Source organism: Macadamia integrifolia, chromosome 1, assembly GCF_013358625.1.
Source record: "Macadamia integrifolia cultivar HAES 741 chromosome 1, SCU_Mint_v3, whole genome shotgun sequence".
NCBI classification, from domain to species: domain Eukaryota; kingdom Viridiplantae; phylum Streptophyta; class Magnoliopsida; order Proteales; family Proteaceae; genus Macadamia; species Macadamia integrifolia.
In genome coordinates, this window is record NC_056557.1 from 22,461,756 (window position 1) to 22,476,834 (window position 15,079).

At 37.7% G+C, this 15,079-nt stretch overlaps 2 protein-coding genes across 4 annotated transcripts in view; both read right to left on the reverse strand.

The window, feature by feature from the left end:
* Window positions 1–111: 111 nt before the first annotated feature.
* LOC122072078 (uncharacterized protein At2g29880-like) lies at window positions 112–1,111 on the reverse strand. The gene is made up of 2 exons (XM_042636621.1): window positions 797–1,111; window positions 112–717 (listed from the first exon to the last, which is right to left on the reverse strand). The coding sequence occupies exons 1-2, from the start codon at window positions 1,109–1,111 to the stop codon at window positions 112–114; spliced, it is 921 nt and encodes a 306-aa protein (XP_042492555.1).
* A 6,497-nt stretch (window positions 1,112–7,608) lies between these two features.
* LOC122081613 overlaps window positions 7,609–15,079 on the reverse strand; it is a 79,841-nt gene continuing 72,370 nt past the window's right edge. For all 3 annotated transcript variants that reach the window (XM_042648811.1, XM_042648800.1, XM_042648806.1), the window contains 2 exons: window positions 8,498–8,691; window positions 7,609–8,385 (listed from right to left, as the gene is read on the reverse strand). In XM_042648811.1, the coding sequence (XP_042504745.1) occupies window positions 8,302–8,385; window positions 8,498–8,691 (278 nt within the window). In that variant the 3' untranslated portion in view covers window positions 7,609–8,301. The remainder of the gene's footprint in view (window positions 8,386–8,497; window positions 8,692–15,079) is intronic.

The window sequence follows — 15,079 nt, forward strand, 5'->3', positions numbered from 1 at the left end:
AAAAAAAAAAAAAAAAAAAACAAAGTAAAACTAACACAATACCTTAAACATCCACAACCATAAAATAAAAGCAATCCAGAGTTTTATCACCACACAAAAACCTAAAGTAGTCTACTGGTTATCAGAAGATTCAGCAGTAAGATGATCTATAAACCACTTCCTTCGTTCAGGAAGTGTTGCACAGAACGACATCCTCCAATTAGGATCATCCCACATACGCTCCACAGCTTTGAAATATACATCCTGTGGCAAATCAGGTATTGAGTCTAGTAAGGCTTGACAACTAACCACACTGTGATTAATTGTGGTATGTTGATTAATACTACCACCAGCTATCGCTGATCCACAAGGTTGGTTAGTTCGTCCTACAAATGTGATTTCTGGATTAGCACCCAGCTTCATTCTCCAACTACAAAATTTATCGAGATTCTTCATTACATGATTCACATTTGTGGTTGAAATTTTCTTCCTACATCCAGTAGGATTTCTGTCAAGCCTATGCTTGGAAGGGTTAGTCATCTCCAAATCAACTTCTATATCTTCCAGATTCATATTGAGTGGTGTTTGTGGATCTTTGTTCATCTGTGTCTCCCCAAAATCTTCCTCATCCTGATTAGTTTCCCTATCTCCACGTGCATATGAATCTCCAAAGATCACCTGCAGCTTAGGCCAATGTGGTAATCCATTCTTCTTAAACTTTGTCCAGCCTGGATTTGTCTGAATAGTACAGCACAACGTATGAGACTTTATAAATGTAAAATCAATTTTAAAACTAGAAATAGATAATGTTGTTTACCTGTAAAGCATTTGCCCATACTGTATCATCAGTTGTCGCTGTCTTGGTTATTGGATTCCATTTAAAACCCGCAGTTTCCAACAATTTCTTAAAATTTCTGTAGTCCGTACGCATTTTGTTCATCTTGTTCCGGAGTTGTTCTCTAGTAAATGTTCGACTCACAACAGACTCTAGTCGCTCCTTAATATTAGTCCAACCATTTTTGCTAAAAGTTGAATTAGTCTTATTCCCCTTTTTAACGTTGTCAATCATTAGTTTAACAAATTCATAAGTCTCAGCCTGGGTCCAGTTTGCAGCCACCTGGTTATTAGCCATTGCACTATTGCTGCACTACAAACTACAATTTCAGATTTTCACTATTAGTATGTAAAGGGTAAATCTGATCTAGCATATTAACATTAAAATGTACAACCAACAATAAAATGTTTTCTAAATAATAAAAAATAAAAAATAAAAAAAGATTGTAGATATATCCCATAAGAAGCAAAATTAACAAATAATTTCTAGACACAATAACAGTAAATAAACTAGTTCCCACAAGAAGCTCCTTTAAATCCAACTTAAAGAAATATGTAAATGAAATGAATAATTGAGTTATAAATTGTATTGAGTTCACCATCCATCAAATAAATAAACTAATTCAAGCACATTTAGCAAATAAAAATACATTTCAGGGTTCTTCACTATCACTCATTAAATGATTCAAACTGAAGCCTAGGGTGGGTAAGGTGTTAGAAAGAATTCTTTCCTATGTTGCAAAAGTTGGTCTAAACAAAGCAAATTAAAGAGGACTTTCCAGTAAACTGAGTTCAAACCCGATATGAACAGTACATGAATGGACTTGAAATTCAACTGGAAGGAATGAGAAAACTAGAACTTTAGCAAGAAAAATTGGCCAAGGGGGTCTTTTGCACAAGAAGAGAGAGAAAAATAGGAAAAAAAGGCAACAAAAATTGTGGGAGATTCTCTCTCCACATGTTTTCTCTCTTTCTCCCTTCTCTCTCCTCCACCTCATCAACAAGATCAAAAAAAAATCTTTTTTTTTTTAGAAGCTAAAATCGTTAGCTTTCCTCCCCCATTCTCTATATAATAGAATCAACACAAGGGGAGGAGGCAATTCATTCTTCTTCTAAGGTTTTTTTTTAGTTGCTCTCTCTCTCTCTCTCTCTCTCTCTCTCTCTCTCTCTCTAGTTTTAGTTCTTCTTTGTTTTTGCTTTAATCACTTTTGTAATAGCTTTTTTTTTGTTTCAATTAATGCAAGCACTCTTTTATTTTTATTCAACCTTTTATATTAATGATTTATGCAATTGAGTTGTAATTTTTAAGTTATAGTTCTAGGCTTAGATCTAGGTGACAAGAAAACGAGCCCTGGAGCATCTCTTTTTCAAGTTCAGTTTTTTTTTTTTTTTTTTTTTTTTTTTTTTTTTTTCAAGATTTTTTTTCTCCAGACCTAGAAATTTCAGATTTGGTTCATTCCAGATCTGGTTTTTAGGGTTGGCAGTATCTCAAATCACCCAAGCTTTCAAGTTCAAGCATTGATTCAGGTAGGGAGGCTTCTTCAATAGTCTTCTCTCCCCCCTATCATTTCCTCTTATGACTACCCTTTCTTTCTTAATTTAAGATTGTAATTTCAGTCATTACATTATTGCTATCCCTTTCCCCCAAGGTTTATGGCTAGTGTATGTGTTGGCATTGCCCCTCCTAGCCATAGAACCATCATTTTATTGTTTTTATTTTAATTGCCTCCATTTTCCTAAAGCCAAGTAGAGTAACCCTTGTAAGAGTAACTCTCTGGTCAAGTAGGGAAGCTCATATTATAATGCATCCCTTGGGCTAAGTAGAGAAACCTACTTGTGAGCCTCTCTTTAGCTTTATCCCTTTTTCTTTTACTTTATTTTTATTTTAGTATTTTTTTTCCTTCATTGCTTTTTAATTTCGTGGGTTGTTTATTTTTAGTTATTTATTTATTTAATTTTAATTGCGTGGCTTGCATATTTAAATTCTTAGATGACAAATGATTAGGATGTTATTTTAGATACATATGTTTAGGACAGTAGTTAGAATTAGATCACAACTATTAAGCGGTTCACTTTTGCATTATTAAAAAAAATCAAAAATAAAGTGACTATTCTCTATGTGTTCGACCCGTAGCTACACTGATCCGTATGCTTGTGGTTATATTTTAAATTTCAAACAGTTAGAGTTGTCCCAATTATCTTATTAAGGAGAGAGAGAGAGAGAGAGAGAGAGAGAGAGAGAGAGAGAGAGAGAGAGAGAGAGAGAGAGAGAGAGAGAGTTGATTTGGTGTGTGTAGGTGAGTGGAGATGCCCCCCTTCTTTTGCGCCAACCCTCCTTCTCTTCCTTGCCCTCCTTTCTTCTTTCCTTCTTCGTCTTTCTCTTTTCTCTTCTTCTCTTGTCTTTAGTTTGGTAGTTATGGAATAAATGAGCTAATAGCTCCTTATACAGTAACTTAAGTTTACGAAGGTCTGTTTGACAAATAAATGTGTTTTCTCCTATTACTGGGTTAATTCCCCAATTAACACAAGTGAGCCCACCTCTGGATGATCTAACACATTAATCTATTCATTTGTAGGCTAGAACCCTTATGTTTCCAATGAATAGTGTCGTCAAGCAATGAGGCTACGCAGTATGAGGTCATTAACAGTACACGACTCATAGAGACGAGAGGTGAGTGGGTTTTGTGTTTTATTTTTAAGAGTCTTTATTCTTATTTGTTTCTATATATGATCATGTGTTTGAGCATTTGATAAACTAATACTTTATTGAAAAATGAGAGGTACATGTGGCGTGTGATGTGGATAGTAAGTGTTGGTGAATTTTGGATAGTGTGTGTTGGAAAATTGTGAGAGATTATGATTGTCGTTGTTGGATGGGGTGCAGTGTGGTCGAGGTATTTTCCAGTACTGCATTCTTACAAAGTGAAAGAGTGTGTGGTTATTTTTGTATGGGTGCAGTGTGGCCGAGGTAGTTCCAATACTGCATTCCCAATGATGGTTGTTTTACTATTATGATGTGATATGTTGGCATATTAGATTGCATTGGGCTAGAAAAACAGACCAAGGCACTACAACCCCTTGCCAATTGAGAGAAAGGTATTGGCTAATCCAATCCATCCGACGTGACCAAGGTTATTTTCAATGTTAAGACAAACCTTCGTGGCCAAGATAGTTTCCATTGTTGTGGTTTCTATGGATTATTAATAGGGGCTTACAGTACTTACAAAACCCATACATGAAAGAAATACAATTCAGAGAATTCTATAGGACACACCATTTATTAAACAGTTAATGAGACTGAAGAATACCTGTAAAGAAGTTTGGGAAGCTACATTGTTTGATCTTGATCACGAACCGTCGTCCCATGAATAAGAACACACCATTTAGGGTCTTCTGTAGTCTCCTACTTGGATCCTCACCACAACTCTGTCAGTGAATTTTGTTCTCTCGCAGTGGTGACTGCAGGGACCATAGAGATTATTTACAGTCCACCCAGCCCTAACCTAGTCCCACAATAGGTGGGTTGAGCCTATCCTCCTCAAATGGGCTTAACCACTATGAGCCCAATGGGGCACCCATATTAGTGTAGCTCACAACCTAACAAGATCTACAAGCAAAATGTGATTCCCAACCAACCTCATTAGTCCTTTTAACAAAGCTCCCATCACATTTAACTATAATTTTCAGAAAGAAGCTCATGGTCATCAGAAATGGTCCCCAATATAATCACAATCCGATGGAAAACAGTTCAAATCTGCAATCCATCTAGCAATGCTTTTCATGGTCATCATTGGATTGGGTGGGGACTTCATTACAATATAGTGGTTCCTTGAAATCCACAAGAAATAAGATGTATTAGCGAAAAAGATAAGAAAAAATGATAGTTCCTTTCTGGTCAATGCAAAGGAGTCACACGAAAAATCAAGAGGCAAGAAAATAAATTCATGCACACACACAACCTTTGTTTAAGAATGTAGTTTTTATTTCCACAATAGAGACCATACTTTTAGAGAATGTGACTTCTCCGAATGAATTCCCAACATATTCTTGAGAATTAGATGACTCAAAACTTGCATATGTTTTAGCTGTCAAAACTTCAATTTTTGAGAGGACAGTATTGGGGATTTTATTCCATAGAATCATATGAATAACCCATAGTGTTTAGAATACAAGAATCATAAAAGAGATTAACCTTGGGTGTAGTCCCTAAAACAAGATCAATGATTTTTGGATCTTAAGAATACACAAACATGTAGATTTGTCTCATCTATGCTAATCAATGGGAGTAGAGGAATTCCTGTGTGTAAGTTTAAAATCATATGAGTATTGATTATGAACCTTTGTCACATGTGCTTGAAGATTACTTCCATGAAGATGACAATGAAGAACTACTCAATGGAGTTCCATCTGCTAAGATCTTCTGCAGCCTTTCATCCTTAGAATTCTCACATATAGTCCGTGATTTCAAAACCATAAAGGTAAAAGTGATGGATGTAAAGACCATTAGCTTCTATTTATAATAGAATCCCTAAAACCCTAATTTATTCCCACAATAGATTGGGCTATGAATTTCCTAATCAGAGTGTGTTATAATTGTTTAGGCCCAATGAATCAATTGGTATCAGTTAAGCCCACATAAAAGTCCTAACAAATAAAAAAATAAAAAAAATAAAAAATAATAAAAATCAACATACCAGATAATGCGAGCATTTTTTTTTTTTTAGATGAATAATATTACTAGGGAATAACGAGCTAAACATAGATAAATTCCAAGACCTCCCAAGCAAATGATCAGAAATTTCATAAGCAACGGGGATATTGTTTCTACTCGCACCAGGATAAACTCGAGTCCAACAAGGAATCCATGACTCTTCAAATTCAATCAATTCCCCAGTCCCAACTTTCCAACACAAGTTCTTTCGACATTGAAACTAGTAGGCAATACTATTCCGTACCCATGCCCCTTTCTTTGGTTTTAAATAAGAGGCAAGAATACTTTTATTGGAAAAATATTCAGCCTTTAAAATCCTACTCCACAAACTAGAGGGAGACTTTAACAGCCTCCACCCGAGATGAATTAAAAAGCTTTATTATGAGTGAAACTCAGCCTAAATCCAAGGACCCCCTTCATACTTGACGACAAATTTGATCTCTAAGAGAAGACGGACTAATAAAGCTCTTTTTGGTATAGTTTAGATTTGTGTTTATTCGGCACAAACATAAATAGAGGCATTTGATATTTTACTACCCTTATTTCTAATTAATATAAATTAATATATCAATAAATTCATAAAGAAGTTGGAACGTGTTTATGATTTATTGGGATAAAGCGAATATTGTTATGTATGCGCTAAATCTTTAATAAACAAATGTTGTAATGGCTCAAAATTAATGGTAAATGTTGAGTTTTACATATTTTTAGAAAATCCCTTCTATTCCCTCCACATTGCAACTCTACTATTTGTTCTGAAGAGATTCTGAAACCCTATGAGAACATCCAACGTGTTACTCTCTCTCTCTCTCTCTCTCTCTCTCTCTCTCTCTATAGGAAGGAAGAAAGCAGTCCAAAACATGCTGTAGATCTCAAATCGTTGAGCTGCGTATAATTGGTAGAAGAGGTTCTCTATCTCACGAACCACAAACCCTTCCCATGGACTACATGAAAGTACTGTTTAGATAGTAGTTTATAAAGGCAAGGAACTCAATGCATTTATTCTGAATGACAGCACAGTGGAAAATCCACATTTTTTTATATAATATTTAAGATCAAACACGGTGGGAGAGGTAGGATTTGAACCTACATAGAAAACCTTCAACAGATTTACAGTTTATCGCTTTTGACCACTCGGCCACTCTCCCCTTCCCAGGCCAAGTCCCCCATTAATGGGTTCTAAGAAGACGGGCTTGTTTGCTCGTCAATCAAAAGAACAGACAGACTCCATATTATTCGAAGTAAAACATCAAGTCCAGAAATTGAATACTCAAAATCTATCAAGGGGCATTGGGGATAACCAAAACCACGAATCTATTGAGAAGAAATATTGCACCAATTGGATGAATTTGTACCAAGAAACTGCTGATTAGGCGCAACAGTAACAACCCTTTTTTTTTTTTTTGGGGTTGGGGGCGAGAGGGTGTCCTTGGTGGGGGAGCTGCGACTTGAGTCAATTGACCATCATATAACAAAACAACCCCCAATGGCAGCTTCCTGTGGTGAAATGGTTGAATGAACCGCCTAACAAAGGGCCTGTCAATAAAGTGATTATTTACAAAACAATTAGCTAGAGCATCACCAGCATATTTTGTTTGAAATGAAGACCCACTAACATGTCCACACACACACACACACAAAAAAAAAATCTAATTATTGACAAAGCTGAAATGCAAAATTCAGGTCGCATGTAGAGCAATACTTACACTTAAATCAGAGGGACACACTAAAAGACATGACAAGGTTTTGTGTGAGCACATTATTGATAATGACACAGTTCCCATATTCAGGTCCTACACAATAAAAAGTCACAAAAGGCTGGTTCCTAGAGTCCTGCGGTAGTAACACCCGACGTTGCACAATATGCACTGTTACATAATATATTCTGCACTAGGCATACCAAATCTTTCATTGTACAATCAATTATGTCTAGTAGCAACCAATCGATTATTGATTGTAGCCCATAATCTATTATCATTATTGATTATTCATAAATAGGTAATAAATATATATATATATATATATACACACACATATATATATATATATATAAACTATGCCAAAGAGAGCCTGAGTTTGTGATCTACTAGTCGAAATGCTCCAGAACTTTTTAAACGCCTAATCAATGCACATTGGCAGTTTTGTGTGGGGGGATGTGGTGGACAGGACAGATAGTGTGAAGTTGTTAAAGAGAAACAGTTGCCCGCTAATTCAGTATCATATGTTATGATAGCCACATTTGTCTTAAAACACAAATTAAAAGATGAAACATCGCTTGTTTGCACATTGCTGAGCAGGTTGATAAAGGCTGTTACAGAGAGGCTTTGATCGTCCTTATCCCAAGATTGTTGTCATCAATTGTGGCTTAATTGACTAGCATTCCAATGTACATTATTTCTTCTCCCACCATTTTTGGTACGTCTGACAATGAGGTGGGTTCTGCAACACAGTGTACTCATCTTTCTGTAAAAGCCAAGACTGCTCCCAACACATGGTCTCCAACCGACAAAACTCGATTAAAGTTTTTAACAGTAAAGGATGGCGGCAGGCCCAGCAAAATTGTATGCATCACTGCTTTTTGTTTTTAAATGGAAACGCGGCAATGCGGCGATGCATCCCAAAAGAAATATGCCCCTTCAGTGATATCAACAAAATGGCCCACATAGGTTGCATCCCCGCTCACTGATGGAAATCCCAATATAGCTTATGTGTCTGACATCTGAAGATCCATGTTCATCTTCTCACCTTGCAAACCCTATCACTGGTTCTCAACAACCCTAGCATGATTCATTAGAAGTCTTCATTCTCTTTGCAGATGGAGACATGAAAAGCTTTCGGACCGAAACAATGGGATCATCAGCCTGTCAAAAGGTTTAAAACATACAAAGCAAGGAGCTACTTCAGAGAGGGAACAGTTGCATAAATTGCAGGGATTTACCAAGTTTATATACATCAGCACATCCGTTGACATACCTCAGACATGAAAGATGGAGAATCTGCAAGCAAAGGTTGAGAAGGCTCTTTCCTGCAATCTAAAGCAGACAATGTTTGTTGCCACCCAGGTGCAGCACTTCCTGTTGACACAATCCAGGGGCAAAAATGTCTGTGTTGTCTAACTGGATCAAAGTTCAAAGCTTCATCTACTTGTGGCTGCTTTGAATCTTTTCCTGCATTAGTAAGAAAACTAAAGTTGTGAACCCCATAAATAAAACAAAAACTAATTTTGTTGCAACCATAGATGTAAGAAGTTACATCAATTTAAGTGGCGAGACTCCACAAAATGCTGATATCATCAATTACTACAATGGGATTACTTAGTCATCAAACTGACATCAAAATTGTAAATGAAGATGGTGCATTGGGTTCTCAAATAATTCAAATGTTCTTCTGTCAATACTGTTGTGATGCTTTTCTTGACCAACCCCCTTGGTCCTTCCCTGCTACTGAATTTTTTCAGTTAAATGCTGTTATGGTGCTCTTCTTGGCCAAGCTCGTAATGGAGGACCATTTGGTTTGTATAAGCTGGTGCCTTCCTAATGTTCGCATTATGTACCTTCTGATATTTTTGGGCTTGTTTCAAATTTGTATTGTAAAATCAATTGTCAAGGAGTTCAAAACTAAATTTACCACAAGAAGTAAAAGGCAAGGCAAGGCCAGGCCAGACCTTTGGAAAGAACTAATAACTCAGATGCCTACTCATATATAAGGGTTGCCTATTCACCCCTCCTTTGGCTAGCTCAGTATCGAGAGTTTGCTGATTTCTCTCTCCAAAAAGGGTAAAAGTACCCCCTAGATCTGAGAGAGATTACTTTCAAGGTCCTCCCATCACTAGATCTCATTTAACTAATAACAATAGCGGAGTCTCCTTCAATCACACCAACTAGCCAACCATGGGATAATGTAGCTTCCAGACCTGTTATCACCACCTTCACTCTGCAGTTGTAAAATCACTAACTTCAATGGACCCTATGAACAAGAAACATGCACCCCCTTACATGATTCTAAATAATCATCTAATGCCAGCTAGTCCAGGATTACCTACCTAAGTGCCCAGAAGGGATTAGCTTGAAGGCGGTAGGAAGAGGGGTCTCAACAATGCTGTTTATGTGTAGGAATCAACAAAAAGAGAGGCCTCACTCTCAAAAAGTAATATAACGGCACTCAGGGTTTTAAGTATCGGTAGGTATCTTATTGGATTGGCCAATACGTAATGTTATTGGTGGGTATCAATACGATATTTATTTTCAAAAAAAATTTGTACCAACCAATATGGGACCGATACAGTCTGATACAGTCCAATACAGATAAGATACGATTGATATACCTCCTTTAAACTTGCAAAACAGAAACAGTGAGAGAGAAAAAAAACTAAAAGCAACTAAAGGCCTTGGAAACTTGTTTTCTCTTCGATAGGAGTTAAAAGAAATCATCTAACATAAAAGAAGACCATAATCTCCACAATTTTAACAAGTTTTGGGGACTTACAATTCCCCAATCAACATTAAAAAAAGACCCTAATCTCCACAATTTCAACAAGTTTTGGGGACTTACAATTCTCAAATCATGGATCAAAACAGGTTTGGGCGAAAAAGTGGTCAAGCTGCAAATCACTTTTTTCTTTTTCTTTTTTGGGGTGTGCTCAAATCTCTTTTTTTGTTATGCATCACTAGATTAGATAAAAACAATTCAAATTTTTGCATTGAGCTGAAATATATTTACATATTGCATTATAAGGTTTTAGGCTTCAAAACTATATTTATATGTATCATAAGCATATCCATGCATTTCTTGACCATATTTCCATGCATATCTTCGCGTATCTTGCGTATCTCCAATACGATGTCTCTTAAAATCACCCCCCCCCCGATGCAATAGCTGATACTTAAATCCTTGATGGCATTTTACTAAAAAATCTCCATAGTAGCAGACCTAACCATCCTTAACATGATGATGTCTTACTGTCTAGGACTTCTTGAATGAACCCTAAACATTTGATTATTCCTCTCAACTGAACGGCTTGAATGCCAATTAACATCACGAACTGTCCATAAGCTTACGCAAGAGGAACCAACTTCCAAAACCTCATCAGATCGTGCATTCCCAAAGGGGATTCCAAGAGATCGAGCACAAACAAGTGGGCCCAAACTGCATAGATGAAGAAGCATGGGGTAAAAAGTTGACCCATGGACTCCCCATTTCACACAGGTAACAAAAACCAGAGGGAGAACATAGTTTTTCCTTGGTCTCATTGTGGACTATCAAGTATTGACTTTCATCGCCAAGTGATATAGGCTCTAGTAATTGATCCTGGGAGCTAGTGCTTGCATATGAGATACAATCCAAATTTCCAGAATTATTCTGAGTGTCTATTTTAAAGATTTCTGATTGTTCGAGTTCTGTGGATTGAGTGTCTACAAGTAATGCAGGGCTGTTTTTTGCATTTCTGATACTCTCATCCTTTTGACTTGTCTTTACCGTTCAAAATCTCATTTTCTTATGGTAGAAATAGATTTTAGGTGCTGCAGGGGCATATTGGTCCACTCCACCATAGCTGACTCTACTTAAGTCAGTCGGTTATGGTTGGGGGGACATTATTGTAATCTCTCTCCCTTATTTTTATTAATAAGTAAAGGGCTTGGCTGCTGGTCCAATTATTACAGTTCTAACCTTTTTTTGGGTGAATATACAATTCATTACCAAGCAATAAGAAAAAAAGACTGACAGCCCCTAAAAAGGGGAGGGGGGGAGAAAGTGAAACCAACTTAGGAATAGAGCTATTCCTGATGGAGCTGGGCAGCTCCCAGGAATTTACAATATGATTGTTTCTAGGGGAGAGGTTATAGTTGGAGGAAATCCGAGAAATCTTGGTCTTGACATCAAAGAAGATGGAGCCCCAAATTTTATCAAGAGAGCGAGAGTTGGTGATGCAGTTGCACGATAGACTTAGGAAAAAAAAAATCTTTTGATTTGATTTTCTTTTGTTTTAGAAACAATTTCTTTGAAATTTGTTAGTTTCTAATTTTAGATTAGTTTCCATTTTAACTTAGTTGGCAATAATTTTTTTTTTTTCTTTATATTGGACATGTACTCGATGGAGAAATTTCAGTTTTAGATTTTTGAATAATTGAATGAAGTTGAAGAATTTGGGTTTGAATCCATTACTGCCGATCCCTCTTCCTCCCTCTCTGAAATCTGTTAATATCTTCTTTTTCCCTTCTCCTATTTCCTCTCTATTATTCTCTGATTTTTTTTCTTACCCTGTTCTGCACGACAGTTGCAGCCCTAGTTTAGAGGATTGATCTCTTTCTCCTTTGAGCTATTTGGGCTGAGTCTTTGGTAGAGAGTTCCCTACTAATAGGTGACACAAACCCAAGAGAAGCCCTTTCAAAACTTGGTTTTTGTGGTGATAAATCAAACCCGGACGGAGGTCTGAGTTTTTCCATTGTCAGATCCAGTTGCAAACTCAAACACATTAGCTCTGGGCCATCGAGATTTTCTGGTGTTGGATTTATGGAAGACCTGATGCTGCGACCCTTCGCTGGAAGTTTCAAGCCAAACTGAGGCCTACTGAAGAAGCTCTCTCAATCTGAGGTCGTCCCAATGTTCGCTGGTTCTGTACGTTGCTGAAGGTTGAAGACAACCTTCAAAAAGTGAGATTTTTCCCCTTTAAATTGACTGTTTCCAATGCTGCCCCTCTCTTCTTCCATTATCTTCTATAGTCCCGATCTTTATTTCTAATTCCAAAATACCCCTTCCTCATCACATGTTATTCCTTGTTTTCCATTTACTAGCTTGGTGACTTATAATTACAATTCTGCCACTCTTTATTAGAACACCAAATTAATTCCAGAACTGAGTTTTCCTTGGGATTAATTCCAGATCTGTCCTCATTCAGCTATTTCACTCAAAAGGGGGTTTTTAAGTTATGCCTTAAATTACATTTGGGCAAGGAGTTAGTGAAGACTCTCCAAGTCGTGAAACTCTGGTAGGGAACGTGGTGAGGGAACCATATAAGTTTGTGCCATGGAAAGGTCGGGCCATGAATCCTGACAAACTCCCAAGCTACCTTAGCAAAGAAAAGCTTAGAAGAGGATGGCATCCAGTGGATAGTATCTTGACTTTGCTGATGGGAAACTGTAATGGTCGGTAAAGGGTTCCATATATCTGCATGATGAATCAAAGCTTGAACCGGGGGAGACCAGTTGCCAGAAGATAAGATTTCAGCCACAAGGGCAAACTTGGATAAGCCCGAGTTATAGATGCTTCTGGCACTTACAGTGTGATATAAAATTCCATTGGGGTGCCAAGGGTCGAGCCAAAGGAAGGTGCTTTCCCCATTGCCAATCTGAGAGGAGATGGCTGAGGAGATGAAGGGGCGGATAGCAATGATCTTGCGCCAAACCCATGAAGCATCAATCGGGATCTTCACTGTCCAAAAGGAGTCAGCTTTAAGGGGATTCGAGTATACCCATTCCATCCATATACTATTCTTCTTGGAGATGATCTTCCTGGCCAACTTGATGATACCAGCCAGATTGACATCCTTGATCCTTCTCAAAGCTAAGCCCCCTTCAGCTTTAGGAAGGCAATTAGCAACCCAGCTGATGGGACGAAGAAATCTGGAGCATTCTTTTCCTTTCCACGGGAAAGAGGAAAAAATGGATTCCAACTTGGACACAATGGGCAACCCATAGATACCCGACCAATAAATGTAAGAAGCTTGGAGAACGGATCTAATGAGCTCAAGCTGACCCGCGAAGGATAATAGCTTTCCTTTCCAGAGTTGGAGGCGCTTTCTGATGAGGTCAAGCATAGGAGTGCAGTAGTGGGCAAAGAGCCTTGCAGGAATAAGGGGAAGGCCAAGACACTTCACCAGAAGGATCCTAATGCGGAAACCAGTTTGCTCAAGCAGAGAAGCTTTGGCAGAGTCGGAGATCCCCGCCAAGAAGAGAGATTTTGCAGGATTGATATGGAGACTTGACATTATAGCAAATTGAGACAAACATAACATAATGCTTCCAAGAGATGATAAATCGGCTCTGGAGAAGATCATCAAGTCATCAGCAAAAGCGAGATGATTAAGGTACCGTTTGACAACATTTCTGCCGTTTCTGGAAACATAAATTCACATTTCTGGGAACAGAAATGGAATTTTAGGTGTTTGATAAACCTTGTTTCTTGAAACATTTATCTGTCACTGTTCTGCTGGCTTAAATCTATCTCAGTGAAGGGGTCTCCTGGTTTCTTCGCCTTTGATTATCATCTCCATCTCTTCTTCTCTTCTTTAATATCTTTCTTTCAATCTTTTCCGAAGTTAATTTTCTTGACTAGTTGATCTTGCAGTTTTTCTTGATTTCTTTGAACTGGTAATCCTCAGATCGGTTAGAGACGAAGCGGATCGAGGTCGATCTTCTCGAAGGAGCTTTTTTGCGTTGGTGATGATTCTCTACTTTATTTAATTCGAAGTTTAGATCTTTTTTTCCTTTTTTTTTTTTGTGTTTTTTGTTCAGTAGGTTTCGCTGTATGGAGAGAAATTTGTTGACTATGAGTGAGCTCTGGATTTCGTCGACGGTAGCCGAAGATTGGGTGATCTACCCCACGGACCTATTCAGCACTTCTTCTGTGAATCTTTCAACGTTAGATGAGTGGAGGCGGTTGATGACGGTGGAGGAGGTTGCTTTCCACAGAGACGTGCTTTCTCAGCCTTATTGTGGAAATGAGGGAGTTTTTATCGAGCAGGGGGTAATTAGAGGTCCATTTTAGTCGTTTCCGGAAACGGCCTACTCGTTTCACCTGGTTCGTTTCTTGCACCATAAATAGGTAGAAATTTCTATTTCTATTTCTAAAAACAGGTGAAACGAAACACTTTTACCAAACGCTTTTTATCCTGTTTCTCCATTTCTAAGAACAGAAAAACGCAGAAATGTATTTCTGGGAACGTTGTCAAAAAGTACCTAAGTTTAATAGCCTTGCACTTGGGAATGGTAGATATGAGGTGCTGATTTGTGGCCACTTGTAAACTTCTGGAGAGGACTTCCATAGCAAGGCAAAAGATGTAGGGAGAGAGAGAACATCCCCATCTGATACCCACTGAAGAAGGGAAGTACATAGTTATTAAGGCGTCGCCAAGGCGCTGAGGCGGTGCTAGGAGCATAAGGCAGTGCATCGCATTATTGGCTGCACATAAGGCAGTCACTTTATGCCCTTTTTTTTTTTTTTTTTTTTTTACTATTTTACCACTAATTCCATATAGATTTCATTGATTGGAAAGTATATGGGGAAGTTTACATATGAGAAGCATGGGATCAAGGGTATTTAAATAGAAAACCTCAAAAAAAAATTAAATTAAATTAAATTTACATTACGTTAAAAGGGATCTTGTTCCGGCAGTGACGAGACTCCACCAGCGACGATGAGAGTCCTTTGGTGAACATTCCTCAGACCAAGGCAGGAACGTTTGATGTATTTATTAATTTTTTTTCATCTTCTTTATTCTTCTTCGTTCTATTGTTTCTACCTATTGTATTTTCTTCTTCTTTCTCTTGATCTCTTCTA

Coding starts and splice junctions, on each gene's coding strand:
- LOC122072078 (XM_042636621.1), bottom strand. CDS start 1,111: ATGGCTAATAACCAGGTGGCTGCAAACTGGACCCAGGCTGAGACTTAT. Junction 718..796: donor TATGGGCAAATGCTTTACAG/GTAAACAACATT, acceptor TGTACTATTCAG/ACAAATCCAGGCTGGACAAA.